General features: G+C 35.4%; 3 protein-coding genes across 8 annotated transcripts; 1 reads left to right on the top strand and 2 right to left on the bottom strand.

Moving 5' to 3' along the window:
- Positions 1-785: 785 nt before the first annotated feature.
- Positions 786-5,580, bottom strand: LOC122515516 (coiled-coil and C2 domain-containing protein 1-like). 6 transcript variants are annotated; one of them, XR_006303291.1, is made up of 12 exons: positions 5,376-5,579; positions 5,142-5,277; positions 4,958-5,058; positions 4,526-4,862; positions 3,661-4,452; positions 3,032-3,408; positions 2,776-2,951; positions 2,435-2,701; positions 2,007-2,045; positions 1,651-1,660; positions 1,454-1,544; positions 1,215-1,367 (listed from the first exon to the last, which is right to left on the bottom strand). XR_006303291.1 is itself a non-coding variant. In XM_043632899.1 (11 exons), exons 1-11 carry the CDS (start codon positions 5,430-5,432, stop codon positions 1,248-1,250), a joined length of 2,493 nt encoding a protein of 830 aa, XP_043488834.1. In that variant the 5' UTR covers positions 5,433-5,578; the 3' UTR covers positions 786-1,247. The 6 variants fall into 6 exon arrangements, 4 of the variants coding, with proteins under 4 accessions (XP_043488834.1, XP_043488835.1, XP_043488836.1 ...); XM_043632899.1 differs by lacking the exon at positions 1,651-1,660 and having other exon boundaries at positions 786-1,367; positions 5,376-5,578; XM_043632900.1 differs by lacking the exon at positions 1,651-1,660 and having other exon boundaries at positions 786-1,367; positions 3,032-3,405; positions 5,376-5,578.
- A 146-nt stretch (positions 5,581-5,726) lies between these two features.
- LOC122515515 (DNA-directed RNA polymerase I subunit RPA1) lies at positions 5,727-11,232 on the top strand. The gene is made up of 5 exons (XM_043632898.1): positions 5,727-5,916; positions 6,026-10,386; positions 10,474-10,629; positions 10,737-11,040; positions 11,117-11,232. Exons 1-5 carry the CDS (start codon positions 5,739-5,741, stop codon positions 11,215-11,217), a joined length of 5,100 nt encoding a protein of 1,699 aa, XP_043488833.1. The 5' UTR covers positions 5,727-5,738; the 3' UTR covers positions 11,218-11,232.
- Positions 11,233-11,432: 200 nt separating this feature from the next.
- LOC122515531 (thioredoxin-2) lies at positions 11,433-13,337 on the bottom strand. Its single transcript, XM_043632923.1, has 4 exons — positions 13,035-13,337; positions 12,213-12,329; positions 12,023-12,136; positions 11,433-11,769 (listed from the first exon to the last, which is right to left on the bottom strand). Exons 1-4 carry the CDS (start codon positions 13,065-13,067, stop codon positions 11,707-11,709), a joined length of 327 nt encoding a protein of 108 aa, XP_043488858.1. The 5' UTR covers positions 13,068-13,337; the 3' UTR covers positions 11,433-11,706.
- Positions 13,338-14,994: the final 1,657 nt, after the last annotated feature.

Below are 14,994 nucleotides of genomic sequence, written 5' to 3'. Positions count from 1 at the left end.
TGAAACTTGGTCTAGGAAAGAAATAAGAAGAGCGGACGCAGCAAGAAAAAATACGAGGAGAGAGAAGAGGTAGGAATGAAGACAAGGCAAAAGGGTTGAGCGCAAACATCGTTAATTTGCACGCAGGATGGATCTGGCGAAAGGTCAACATTACCGCGGTATGTATATGCTCGGCAAATACTCTGCACTGGACCGTGTAATCCGTTGGTTCGTTCTTCTTCCAGCAGCGAATTTTGCCAGGTCTCGCGCGGCCCTTGCCCTTTTCGGCCGCTGTTAATAGTCTAATTGGCAAATAGATCCCGCTGTTTTCCAATCGGCCGGTCCTACGTACGATCGATCGATATAACTCGAGTTCGCAGCGGGTGTTTCCACGCTCCCTCCCTCGCTTTGATCCAACATCTGCGAATGCGATCTAACCAAATTTTATTTATGACACGAACGAATCTTTTTCTAGTCATTAACGATCGCTAATTAAATACGCACGGAGAATCTCCAAATCGTAGGACAGCTTGCTGAAAAGAGACAGAGTCGAACGATTACCGGACAATAGTTTGTTAGTGGAGATTCACCTGGATGTATTGTTCTCTGGAAAATGTCTATTCAGCTTTAATCCCGCGAATCGTTCCTTCTCCAATCGAGTCAATCAAACGATGCACATGTGCTTTCTAATTCTTTCCAAACCTTAGCAAACTTTTCAGCCCTTCTCGTCTTAGGCTCCAAACTTTTCAATTTTCAAAGGATAAGGAAATTTAATCGTTTACGGGTTTTAATGAAAATATTCGGAATAATATTTATAAAATTGTTTATTCAATTTCCATCTTATCTATTTCTAAAAGAGATACGAGCGGCTTACGATAATTAAAATATGATACAAATATGGTACTCTGTCTCTGTTTTCTCCTCCCTTTCGCACATAAGAATACGAAGCACGCGCACTCAGCTACGCAGAAGAATTAGGCGAATACGAACGCTCGCGCAAAGATAGGAAAATCTCTATAATTAGTTCATTCGAGTTTCATTTCGAAAGGCATATCTGTATATATTATTTCTAACTACTAGGATAGATAATCGATTAATTACACATTTACATGTTCGCTTGCGAGATAAATAATATCGTTGGCTAAGAAAGTCATGCTCTACAACATTAGTGTAGAGGAAATACAGGACGTATCTTGCCAAATTACATACGAGTAGTACTTTTAGGTTTCTTTCGAAAAAAAAAAAAAATAAATAAAAACGAAAGTGCATCAATTATCGAGGATCAACCATTTGTCGGTGATTTGTTCTATCTGTTTGGCGAGAATCGGATTTCTAAGACGTATCTTCAACTCGAGCTTTCCTCCTGTTGGCTTCCTCCCCTCCATTAACTGTGACAAAGAGGCATATTGTTATAAAATAAAATAGCGATAATAATATTAATCTTATGATCCTATGTTATGATTACAAAACTTACTGGAAACGAATCATGTAAAATGCATTTCATCTCGAGCGGATGCAATTTTACTGTCACGGTACCCAGCAAACTATCGCTTCTGAAAAATCCTCTATAACGATACAAACGTATGAATTCGATTAGGAAGATTTCAATCGTTCGAAAAATGCAGCATTACAGTCTTAACGTTGCTACAGCTTGCTCATGAAGACACTCACGTTAGAAAATCTTGTGCAGCATACGAAAGACAGAGAATATTTTTAAGTGAAAGATTTGTTTTCTTCGCTTTATCTTTAATCGAAATAATTACTGTCAATGTGACAGGTCACTTGACGATCCAGTTTACGCGATGTGAAATATTTTAAACTTTTTCGTGAGATATTTAACAATTGCATAAGCATCGAATTGCATCGAATTGCATCGAATTGCATCGAATTACATCGAATCAATTGAATTAAGCACTTATTTTAAAGCACTATAAGAACAATTATACTTTAAAAGCCCCTTATATGTAAGTCACATTGAGAACAAAATAAAAATAAATCTGTATTTCTTGAGCACGAAAACTTCATACCTTGGATGAGTGCAACACAGGATGGGGTTCAGCGAGCATCTGTAAGCAACGTCCTAATCCATTTACTATAATAATCTAATAATATCGACTAATGAGTATCTTGAAATATTCTTGGCATCCAAGATTTTGTGTTTTCAAATTTTAATAACATTCGATATCTATGTAACGACACCTTGGTAATCAATGTTGAAGAAAAAACATTACAGAAGATTAAAAAATTTGGAAAACTATGGGTAGAGATGGGTGGGTAGGAAGCATTTATTTCTAAACAGTGGCAAATGTTTGCTTATTAGGAGCTGCAAATGATAGCTAGTGAATTATTAAACATGCTAATATTATAGAACACAATTGTCTTTTTCATCTTTAAAACGTTCACGTCTCAATAAAAATAATAACAAAATTGCAAGAGGAAACAATATTAACTTTACCCTTTTGCCCAAACTTGACACTTGAGAGCATGTCGTTTGAATGACCGTTGGCATTGTCGTGAGCTGCGATCTAAGATTCCTGTTATTGGGAAGACAGCTTGGTACTCTGGATTGCAAGTACCTTTAATCGTCGATGTTCTATCTGCAGGGGGATTGTCCGAAGGATAAGGAAACTCAAACATAACATAAGTATCTGCTTCCCGCGCGTAATTGATACCTCTGATTATCGATATCTCAATATCGCTATCGTTCAAGTCTGTACAACTCCTGGAAAATAAATCAAATGTTATATTTTAGGTGTTCTAGTTTTCTAAGAATGGAAACTCATTTCTCCTACTAACTGAACTATCGCATAAGTTTTAGTTTCATAGTGATGCAACGGAGGCGGTAAAGAATCGCGTCTTCTAACGCGTAACATATCCAAATCTCGAGTATATCCTAGAGCGAGTCGTTCCCATCTGTTATACCCCGGAACATCTCCCAATTGTTTCGAATGATCTCTCGTAGAAAGGCACCACTTAAATAAAAACATATAAATATTTCAATTTTGATTCTATTTTCCAATATATTCATCGGAATAGGAATTCAATATAATACTTTTATTTGTTTAATTAATTGATTCTCCAAGTTATCGTAAATTTGTTCATCGCTTCCACCAGATTCCTCCAAACAGTCTTCACTATTGACCAATTGAAAATTTTCATCTGTTTGACCCGTTAAACCGTGCGCACTAAGTTCCATTTTAGCAACCGGTGACAAAGGTATAGAATTCATATCAACTGGTAAACCAGCTATACTAGCTTGAATCAATGGCTGTATTCCTTTCGCTTGTCTTAAATAATCGCGCGCCAATTCTAAATCTCCATCTTTTTTAGCTTTTAACGCGGCCTGTTTTAATTCGTGTTGACGTTGCTGCAACTGTATCATCTGTTTATCTGCCCGTGTAGTAGCGTGCTTTTGATTTTTATTTACTACTTGAAAGAAGAAATATATAATAATAATTAAACATTAAGGAAGAGAAAAAGAAATCTTCGAGTTCTTGTTATTAGTGTAGAATTCGTGAAGAAATTGGCCGTATGGTCGACTGGACCGGAACTCGAACCCGGATCTTTATCCAGAGCCTTTCGGTAAACCTCTTCGCGAATGTCTATTTATTTTCAATGGAGGTGCTCGTTTCCGCGTAAATATTTAAAAGCAAACAATTAAATATGTTTATAGACAAATACCTTGATTTGTTCTCGGAGGTGGACTTGGCACACCTATTCCGGATGTTCCTTCCGAATTAGATTCTGATTTAGATTTGTCATCTTCTTTCTCTCTTTCCGTCACAGGCACACCAGCAGACTGAGTACTTGTAGAAAGTGGTGAAAATCCTGGTGGAGTAGGAAGTTCATCTAGAGCCACGGGTCTTCCACGTGCGTGATTTTTAAGTGCTTCCTCGAACTGCTTACAAATACGACCATATCTTCGAGCTTTAGAAGAATTTCCTTCGGTTTCTGCAGCTGCTTTCGTTCGTTTGTATACTTCAAGACGCTCCTTGAGAGCACTTTCAATATCTTCTATTCCATGTTTTTGTTCCAATACCTCATCCATTTTATTTGCAGCCGGTGTATCTGGTTCGGCATGTTGCTGAATTTCTACGTCTTCTTTTTCAACCGATCGTGATGCAGGATCTACGGCTGATGCAGAAGGCCCAATTGGCGTAGGTGGCATATCGGATAAATCAATCGCTTCTCCAGCATTAATTGCCGCAACAACTATATCAAATTGTTTAGCAATTTTGACATATTGCATAGCCTCTTGCATATTACCAGCTTTTTTCCATGCAAGTGCAGCAACCTTATACTCCTGCTGTCGTTTTTTTAACAAAGTTAATGCTTCCTGATCGATTTGAACAACTGGAACAGCTGGAACAGCTGGAGCAGCTGGTTCAGCTGAAGCAGATTCTGAATCGGCATCATGTTCAAAACTAGGCGGGGAAGGATTCTCTTCTGGCATTTTAGAGGATACATCGTTGTCTATAATAGATATAAAAATAAAAATTGGTAGATTTTTTCAAGATAGACAATATAATAATAAGTCAAATAATACCTGTAGGTTGTTCCGCGGATTCAGAAGTAGCTGAAGGAGGTAAAGGAGGTGGAACATCAGCTTCATTTATAGCAATACCTGACTGAGCGTCCTTTAGAAGCTGTTGCAACATCTTAACTCCTCTGCCAAATCTCCTAGCTTTACTAGTTTCATTTTGTTGTTTTGCTTTCTTCTCAGCTTTTTGATAAAGAGTTAGTCTTTCTTGCAGTAATTGTAATTTCTCGTCTACAGGACTATCATTTGCCTTGTCAAGATTATTTTCAGAAATTTCTTCTTCTGGACGTACTTCTTCGTCCGACAAAGCCGCCTCATTCTTGGTAATCATATCCAATTCTTCCTGTTGCAAACAAGTTTTTGCACATAATTTTGCGAATAAAACATATTTAAACAACAAATATTAAATTGGTAAAAGTTGTATGTAATAGTACATACCAATAAATCTGGATCATCTTCCCCATCGGATACATTCTCATCTATATCTTTTATACTTTCAGATACCATTGCGTTTAGATCAGATGAATCTACCCTCTGAACTATTATGATAATAAGTACATTAATATAAAGTACATTGATGGTTCAAGATTAATATGAATAGTAAAGGAATATTGAATCTTACTTTTAGGCTTCTGTTTTCGCATTACATTACTGTTACTTGTTAAGGCAGCCAATTCTGCTTCCAAATCCTCGTCGTCTTCATCTTCTACAGAAGCTCCAAGGTCGTCAAAATGATCAGGTACTTGGAATATTCCATACTTCAAATGAAAATAGTATTATTAATAAAAGTCAAGTGAATTATAAGAAGTGTATTATGAATAGGTACATGCTAATATGTATTATTAGTGAAATTTACCTGTTCAAGATTTCCAGACCTGGATTGTCTCTTTGGCTCTTTCTTTTTACCAAACATTTTGAAATATTCCTCTCAATAAGAAAAATACTGAGAAAAGGGTGGAAATTTGCCGAAAAATCACTAAATTATCGATGATCGTACTTGCATCAATGATAACAATAAAAAAATATTTGTTGCATCTGTCATCCGTGTTCATGCAACGATTAAGTTACTATAACTTATCGATATATCGTAAGCTATCGATATATCGTAAACTATACATAATCGACTTACATTTGCGTCACGAATGCATGAGTTATCTAGAGTCGAACCATGTGCTAGACGAAAACAAAGTTTTATAACCTTTAAAATATCTTCCTTAAAATGCAGAAATATCAGGAAAAACGTTTGACTCCAAAACACTTGGATCCAAAATGTTTAACATTTTCAGTTTTTACAACAGAAGATATAGAAAAGTTGAGTGTTATGAAAATTCGAACTCCTCTTTCATTTAATATATTGGGCCATCCGTTGAAAGGTGGTTTATATGATCCAGCACTAGGTAATTTCACATTCTTTTTAACTCTATATCATTTACTTATATCACATGATGGTGGTATTAAAAACATTCTATTTAATCTGTAACTACATTAACGTTTACCTAATTACAGGACCTTTGCTCGAAAGTTCAGATCCTTGTGCGACATGCGGTTCTACGGTATACAAATGTCCTGGTCATTTTGGTCATATAGAATTACCAATGCCCACTGTTAATCCATTATTCCATAAAGCGTTATTTATGTTGATCAAGTTATCTTGCCTGAATTGTTTTACTTTACAAATCCCAACGCATATAAAGATGTTACTATGCGCAAAATTAAAAATCCTAGAAATGGGCTTACTGAGCGACATAGACAGTTTGGAAGAAGAAATAAATTCCGTTACGTCAAAGTCACAAGATATACCTGAATCTGATCTGGTATATATTCAAGATATAATAGAAACTTACATACGGAATCTCATTAATAAAACAAAATATATACCTAATGCTCAATCCAACAGAACTGCCTTGAATACAAAAAATATTAATGCTCAGCGGTATCTGTACATTGATAGCATACTAAAAAAATATGCCGCTGGAAAAATTTGCATCAACTGTCAGGAAGCTATACCAAAAATAACAGTTTTAAAAAATAAAATTATGACCACTAAAACCAGCGATGCTAATTTTACATCGACTAATATGATGTCGAGTATGGTAGTTCATAAATTGGAAACTGTCATTATAATGCCCGATCAGTCAAAAGAATACTTGAGAAAGTTATGGCAAAATGAGAAAGATTTTATTAAAATAATTATTCCTTGTTTAAATAACGTCAAAGCAGAGTATGCGACAGATGTATTTTTTTTTGACGTTATACCTGTTTTGCCACCCATAGTAAGACCCGTAAACTTTCTTCATGGACAAATGATCGAACATCCTCAGAGTCAAGTATACAAAAGTATCATACAAGACTGTCTTATTCTTCGGAATATCATACAATATATTCAAGACGGTAACACTAATCAACTTCCAGAAGAAGGAAAAATGGTATTTGATCAAATAAAAGGTAGTACGGCTGTAGAAAAGCTACACTATGCGTGGCAAATGTTACAAACAAATGTAGATCACTTAATGGATAGAGAATTAAATAAAACTCCAGATTCCGCAAATTGTCTTGGACTGAAACAAGTTATTGAAAAAAAGGAGGGTATCATAAGAATGCACATGATGGGGAAAAGAGTTAACTACGCAGCACGTACCGTTATTACACCCGATCCAAACTTAGATATAGATGAAATCGGTGTTCCAGAAATTTTTGCGCTTAAATTGACTTATCCTATTCCTGTAACACCCTGGAATGTACTGGAATTGCGGAAGTTGGTTTTAAATGGACCAAATGTTCATCCAGGAGCAGTTATAATAGAAAACGAAGATGGATCTGTTCAACGCCTTAGTCCTATCGACGCAACTAAGAGAGAAGCTGTCGCAAAACGTCTTTTGCCGAGCAGCGATAAAGCTAATCGGTTTTTTAAGGGTATTAAAGTCGTACATAGACATCTTCAAAATGGTGATATACTTTTGATCAATCGCCAACCAACATTACATAAATCTAGTATAATGGCTCACAAGGCACGCATTTTAAAAGGGGAAAAAACGTTGCGTCTTCATTACGCTAATTGTAAAAGTTTTAATGCAGATTTTGATGGCGACGAAATGAATGCGCATTATCCGCAAAATGAACTCGCAAGAAGCGAAGGATACTTTATCGCAAATGTATCTAATCAATATCTTGTACCAAAAGATGGTACTCCTTTGAGTGGACTTATACAAGATCACGTGATTTCTGGGGTTCGTTTAACGATGAGAGGTCAGTTCTTTAATCGAACAGATTACATGCAATTAGTTTATTGCGGATTGGTGGGACATAAAGGAGATTTGAAATTGTTACCACCTAGCATTTTGAAACCTATCCCATTATGGTCAGGAAAGCAAATAATATCAACTGTTCTTATTAATATTATTCCTCCGAATACTGCAAGAATTAATTTAAATTCCACAGCAAAGATTAATGTTAAACAATGGCAAACTAATAAAGCTCGCCAGTGGAAATGCGGTACCGAATTTACGAGTCCTGAACAAATGTCAGAAGCAGAAGTCATCATAAGAAATGGCGAACTTTTATGTGGTGTACTTGACAAAATGCATTATGGTGCAACACCATATGGTCTGGTACATTGCGTTTACGAATTGTACGGAGGATCGTATTCTAGTAAATTGCTAAGCGCATTTGGCAAACTTTTTCAAGCATTTTTACAAAGAGAAGGATTTACTCTTGGTATAGAAGATATTTTAGTCGTACCAAAAGCAGATATGAAACGTAAAGAAATTATCTCGCAAAGTAGAACGGTGGGAGAAGAAATACAAAAGAGTCTATTGGAAATGCCGACCGATACGCCTTCGGACGTATTATCGTCTAAAGTAGAAGAATCTTATTGGGCTGAGCCTAAATTTCGTACTCAAGTCGACCGGAAATACAAGCATGTATTAGATGTCTACACTAATAATATTAATAAAACGTGTCTACCAGCAGGGCTTTTGAAAAAGTTTCCCCACAATAATTTACAATTAATGGTACAATCCGGAGCCAAAGGATCTATGGTAAATACTATGCAAATTTCGTGTTTGCTCGGGCAAATAGAATTGGAAGGTAAAAGACCGCCGTTAATGATAAGTGGAAAAAGTTTACCAAGTTTTCCTGCCTATGATCCAACGCCAAGAGCAGGAGGATTCATTGATGGCCGTTTTATGACAGGGATACGTCCACAAGAGTTTTTTTTCCATTGCATGGCCGGTAGAGAAGGCTTGATCGATACTGCAGTCAAGACTAGTAGATCTGGGTATCTGCAAAGATGTCTTATAAAGCATTTAGAAGGTTTAGTTGTCAATTATGATTCTACCGTTAGAGATTCCGATGGTAGCTTGATTCAAATTTATTACGGCGAGGATGGTCTCGACGTACCCGCCTCAACGTTTTTAAAAAAGAATCAAATGGATTTCTTAGTAGATAATAAAAACGTTATTGTCGATGAGAATCTGGTTAGAAATTTAAAACAAGATTCCAATTATGAATCTACTTTAAAGTCTGTAAAGAAAATTAAAAAATGGTCGAAAAAGCATGGCAATTCGCTGAATACAAAAAGAAGAAATGAATTTTCCATATTTTCCGCGGAAAACTATAATCCTAATAGCTCGAAATCGAAACTTATCGATGGAAATAGTGGAAGAAGTAAAGGAACTCTGTCGTTGTTAAGGAAATGGATAAGGATGGACGAAGAAACGAAAAAATCATATAAAAAGCAGTGCGTCAGATGTCCAGACCCTTTAATTTCCAAATTCAGACAAGATACAGAATTTGGGGTACTTTCGGAAAGATTGGAAAGCTTAATGGACGAATATATGTCGAATAAATCTTCTAGATCTAACGGAAAAATCGAAAAGAACGAATTGAGAGATCTTTTGTGGATGAAAGTAATGAAATCTGTATGCCCACCGGGTGAACCCGTTGGTTTGCTAGCGGCACAGTCCATAGGAGAACCATCCACTCAAATGACGCTAAATACGTTTCACCATTCAGGACGTAGTGAAATGAATGTTACCTTGGGTATCCCGCGATTACGTGAAATTTTGATGATGGCTTCGAAAATTATCAAAACTCCCTCTATGGAAATTCCTTTCAAAAAGGGTTTGCACAATCTCAACAAACAGTCTAATAAATTACGCCAAAAATTGACCAAATGTATGTTGACTGATGTTTTAAAAAGTATTAGAATTGACAGGGAAATGGAACAGTTTCCTCATAGACGACTCGTTCATACGTTACACATTGAATTTCTACCACATAAATGCTACAAAAGCGAATTTTGCGTTAATCCAAAAAGTATTATTGACAAAACCGAACAAATGTTTTTTAAAGCATTGTTTAAAGAAATAAAAAAGACTAAATTAACTGGTAATCTAATACACGTCGAAGAGGAAAAGAAACAAGGAAACAACGAAGATGCTTTATTAGACGAAGATGAGCCTGAAGATGAGCCAAAGGAACCTAAAGCAATTGTTAAGAGAGAGTTTGGAGAACAACACGAATCGTCCGACGAGGAAGAAGTTACGGAAGATGCAGATGCTACGGTCAGACGAACGATGTCCCGGCACCAAGAAAATCAAGAATATGAGGAAGATACGGAAGATGAAGTAGAAAATGGTAATGAAAAAGATGACGATAATGATTTCGTAGAAATGAAACCCGATGAAGCGAGGAACGAAGATAGCAAGGTGGAAGAACAAGAAGAAGATGACGAGAGTTTAGAGTATAAAAATAGTGATGCGAACGATACACAAAAGAGACGTCAAAATGTATTGAAAACGTATTTGTATGCATTGGAATACGAATACGACCAAGTCAAATCGCTATGGTGCACATTCAAATTTTGGGTTAATAATTTATATTGCCATTATAATATGTATATATGTTAATAGTATACGTTTCGTATTACTAAAATTAGACATTTTGCATTACAGTTGCCACTTAGGCTGATCAAGATGGATCTGCCGACAATTATTAGAAAAGCAGCAAGTAAAGTCACTCTCTGGGAAACTCCTAATATAAGGAAAGCATTTACTATTGAAGGTTCCGATGGAGAAACTATTCTTAAAACTGATGGATTAAATATAATAGTAAGTAATCGTTTACGACGAAATAAAAAGAAAAGAAAAGAAAAGGATAGATATATTACAGGATATATCCTAACGCATGCTTGATTTTGCCTCTTTTTTGTTTCTAGGAAATGTTCAAGTACAATGAAATTTTAGATTTATCTAGATTATATTCTAACGACATTTACGGAATTTCGCAAACTTATGGCATCGAAGCTGCTAATAAAGTAATAATAAGAGAAGTCAAAGATGTATTTAAAATGTATGGAATAACGGTAGACTTTAGACATTTGTCTCTAATTGCCGATTACATGACGTTTGATGGTTCATTTAAACCTCTTAGTCGCAAAGGAATGGACGATTCCGCCTCTCCTTTGCAACAAATGAGTTTCGAAAGTTCTCTCAACTTTTTGCGAAATGCTACGTTGCAAGGTGATAACTCTCCCTCTTTCTTTCTTCATTCGATTACAAAGAAACATTATAAATGATCTTGTGTTTTAATTTTTAGGAAAAAAAGATGATTTAAATTCGCCATCCAGTCGATTGATGCTTGGACAACCATGTAAGTCGGGTACAGGTGCATTTTCTTTATTAGCAAAAATACATTAAAAATATTTCAGTACATCTAACGTTACTTAATTCATGAAAGAAACCTTTTTATTGCCATTTAATGGAATCCATCTTATAAGCTGCATAAACTATTCGCGTAATACTGCGTAATACTTTACGCGAGTAATGTAAATGTTGTATAAAGAATATAAACATTTTTCTAATATTACAGCAAATAAGTTTTGCCTATGAAGGTTCATAAAAACCATGCTTAGTTTGTACATATTGTAAGCCGAGTACACTTTATTTCGCAAAATAGATACACAAATGGTAAAAGATATAACGTGTTATGGAGAAAATTTTGTTGAGATGTTGTACCATTGCATTTGAATTAAAAGAAAAAACTATATATATATATATATATATATACATATATATAGTATTCAGAATTACGATATAATATTTGTGTGACTCGTGCGTGTGCATATTATTGCTATGCGATAGATTATTTTGCTTAAAAATACAACACATCGAACCATTCGTTTTTATCTATTTGTGAGTTTGGATCGTGCTTAACAACAAATCGTAATTAGCACCAGAGAATTTTTCCAACTAGAACAAAGAATATTGAAAAGTACAGTCATATTATTGTAATATTTCATTCGAGCTATATTAACCGTTTGCGGAGGAAAGGATACGAATATGGGTTCGAATTCAGAGCTTTTTAATTATATTACGCGTCGTTGTCGTCCGCCGCAAAGGGTTAATAATTATTAATAATACGTTTGGTACAAGGAATGTTACATAGATTCTGTAATCGTGCTTAATATAAATGAAACAATATATTTTATAAGTTTATACGTACCACTTTGCCTTCTTTGATAAAAACGAAAGTAGGCATGTTGGTTATTTCGTACTTGCTAACTATATCTTCACATTCCTCGACATCGACTTTAAGGAAAATGACGTCCTCTCTTTCCTAGAACCAATGAACACTTATTGTACGTCATTTGTTAGAGACGGAAAATAATTTCCTATCGGCTAAATTAATGTACCTCGGCTAATTCCTCGATCTTCGGTCCGATTGTTTTGCAAGGACCGCACCATGTCGCATAAAAATCGATTACAACTAAAGTTTTGCCGGCCTTTTCCAATTTTGCATCCAAATCTGCCTGCAAGTATAAAACAAATAATACTTTTTATCTCAATAAACGAGTGGGTGTACATAGAGCTAAAGGGATAAATTGAATAGAAATCAGTTTGCGATAAGTTATCAAACACTTGATGAATTAATATCTTCAATTCAACTAATATATATGCGTTAAAAGTCTCGCTTTGTTGTGATCACGCGATTTCTAAAAGATCTCGATAAATAATTTCACCAGATAGCATTGAGATCGAATTAGGAAGGAAAAAAGGTGGCAGCAAGTAACAATGATGATATCATAAAACAATCTCGATTAAATTTCTTGCGACATAGATACGTAATATTACGTTAATATTACTAGTCATCGTGGTGGAGTCCCTAGTCAACGTGCATAATTATTGATTGCATTATTAGCGTTTGAGGAGGAATAACGAAAGAAATGCATTGAATAAAATCGAGCAGGTTGTGGCATGCGTGTTTGGGGGTAAATTGAATAAATCAGAACGACATGTTTTTTCTCATTTTGAAGATCGATCGATCGAAGGCCAGTTCCTGCCACGTAAAAGCATGATATAATCATACTAAAGTATGTCACCATTGCCGCTTCGATGAGATGCATCCGCTTCTTTCGTTTTTCCAAGGTTATGCCACTACCTGCCTCCCGTATACCACGTTTTTTCCTTCTTTCGAAAATGCGAAAAGTAATAAATGATATATTAAAAGTACTTACGGAGCTTTCAACGTGTTCAACGGATTTGCCCATCTTGCTGTTTCGTTAGGTAGTATTGTTCCTTTGGAAAAGAAGTACGTTCGAAGCAGCTAAGTTTTCGGAATAGACTGACCGCGCTCTATGATGGAACGAAGCGAAGCCTCGCGTATCGCTCTACACTTTTCTCTTTTTCTCACACCTATGTGTACAAGTATGTATGTATATGCGTAATCTTTCTTCTTCCTTCCCCCGAACGCGAATGATGGAAACCGGTAAGTGGAAGGAGCGTGACTTGGGCGAGGCATAAATGCGCGCGAAGCTTCGCGAAAATTATACAAGTTAGACAGCACAATAAAAAGATTAATCGCGCTAATAACTTTTCGGTCATTCCTGGAAATTCCTTATCGATTATAGTTATTATTTTTTTATAATTTATGCGCATTTCTCTACGTTTTCCTATATTCTCTCTCTCTCCCTCCTTTGCCGATGACTCTCGAAAATGATTGGTACGTTTCCTTTCTATTCCAAGCGCGGGATTTTTAAATGAACGGAAAAAAGAACATTGCATTGTCTGTTCGCTGAAAGCATTGTTATAAAGAAATACATGAATCGATCATTAGTTGGTTCTTCACGAAGGATACGTTTAGATTCGGAGAAATAATTCGTCACTCTTCTTTCCTACTCTTCTAGGCATTCACGGATTCATAATGCTCAAAAATGCATGCTGATCTCATGGACGTTCGAGAATGAAACACTTGAAACATGTATAAGTAAAATATGTGAAACGCGTTCTTCGTTCATTCTTAGCTTCGCTACAATTAGCCGAGACTAATCGGCTACGCGATAGATTGCATCAAGTTAGTTATGTACGAGTATTCGCGCATTTGTTGCAACTAACTGACATTGTGGAAGACAATGAACACACAAGAACTTTATTATAAATGCATCGATTACATCAACATGTGCTGCAAATAATTTTATTTTTGGATCATGCCTGCAAAAAGAAGATATTTTTAATGTTTTCAAAACGGATCAATCTTTTAATAAATTTAGGATTTGTTGCAAATGTTCTGGGGAAACTAGATTTCCAATGAAAATATTAAAAATTAGGCTGATTTAAAAAACAGTCGGTAGTAGTACAAGCGTCGTCATCGAGTAGTTGAAAGCCATAACTAGATAATTTATAAAACGACTGTTTAGTGGCATCTAGCGTAACAATATGAAGGATGATTATTACAAATTATCCACGTTACCAACAAATAGTTCCTGCCATATTTATTACTTTACATTGGCCAAAGAATACAGAAGTGCAAAAAAGCTCAGAAGTCCACTTTTTTCCTCCGCGGTGAGATGACTTCGAGGGTAGAATTCTCCTGTAACATAAAGAGAGTGCATTAGTGCATTATAATAATTGTTAATTAATCGATGCAAGCGTCTATTATCGTCTAAAAGATCGGAATATATGTTCTGTAATCCCTCCTCCTCGAAATCAACCGTTGAAATGAGTCATTATCCTCTGTTAAAGTTCTTTTGGTGAAAGTTGTTTACAGGACCTTCCGAACGTTGAGCATGTGTATAAAAAGAATATAATAAACCTATTTAATAAAATTAAAGAGTATAACGTTCCGATTTTCGTATTTTTATCTATTTTATGTAATTATTTTAATGCTTCTGCGTAGTGATGACTTCGAGGGTAAAAATCTGCTGTAACATAAAAAGAGTGCATTTATACATTATAATAATTGTTAATTAATCGATGCAAGCGTCTATTGTTGTTTAAAAGATCGAAGTATATGTTCTGTGATCCCTCCTCCTCGAAATCAACCGTTGATCTGAGTCATTATCCTCTGTTAAAGTTCTTTTGGTGAAAGTTGTTTACAGAACCTTCCGAACGTTGAGCATATTTATAAAAAGAAAAAATTAAACCTATTTAATAAAATTAAAGATTATAACGTTTTGATTTTAGTATTTTACCTTCGAA

This window comes from Polistes fuscatus, unplaced genomic scaffold (assembly GCF_010416935.1).
Source record: "Polistes fuscatus isolate 324 unplaced genomic scaffold, CU_Pfus_HIC Scaffold18, whole genome shotgun sequence".
NCBI lineage: Eukaryota > Metazoa > Arthropoda > Insecta > Hymenoptera > Vespidae > Polistes > Polistes fuscatus.
Note: the sequence above shows the minus strand (reverse complement) of the source record. Positions and strands in the feature narration are given on the sequence as shown.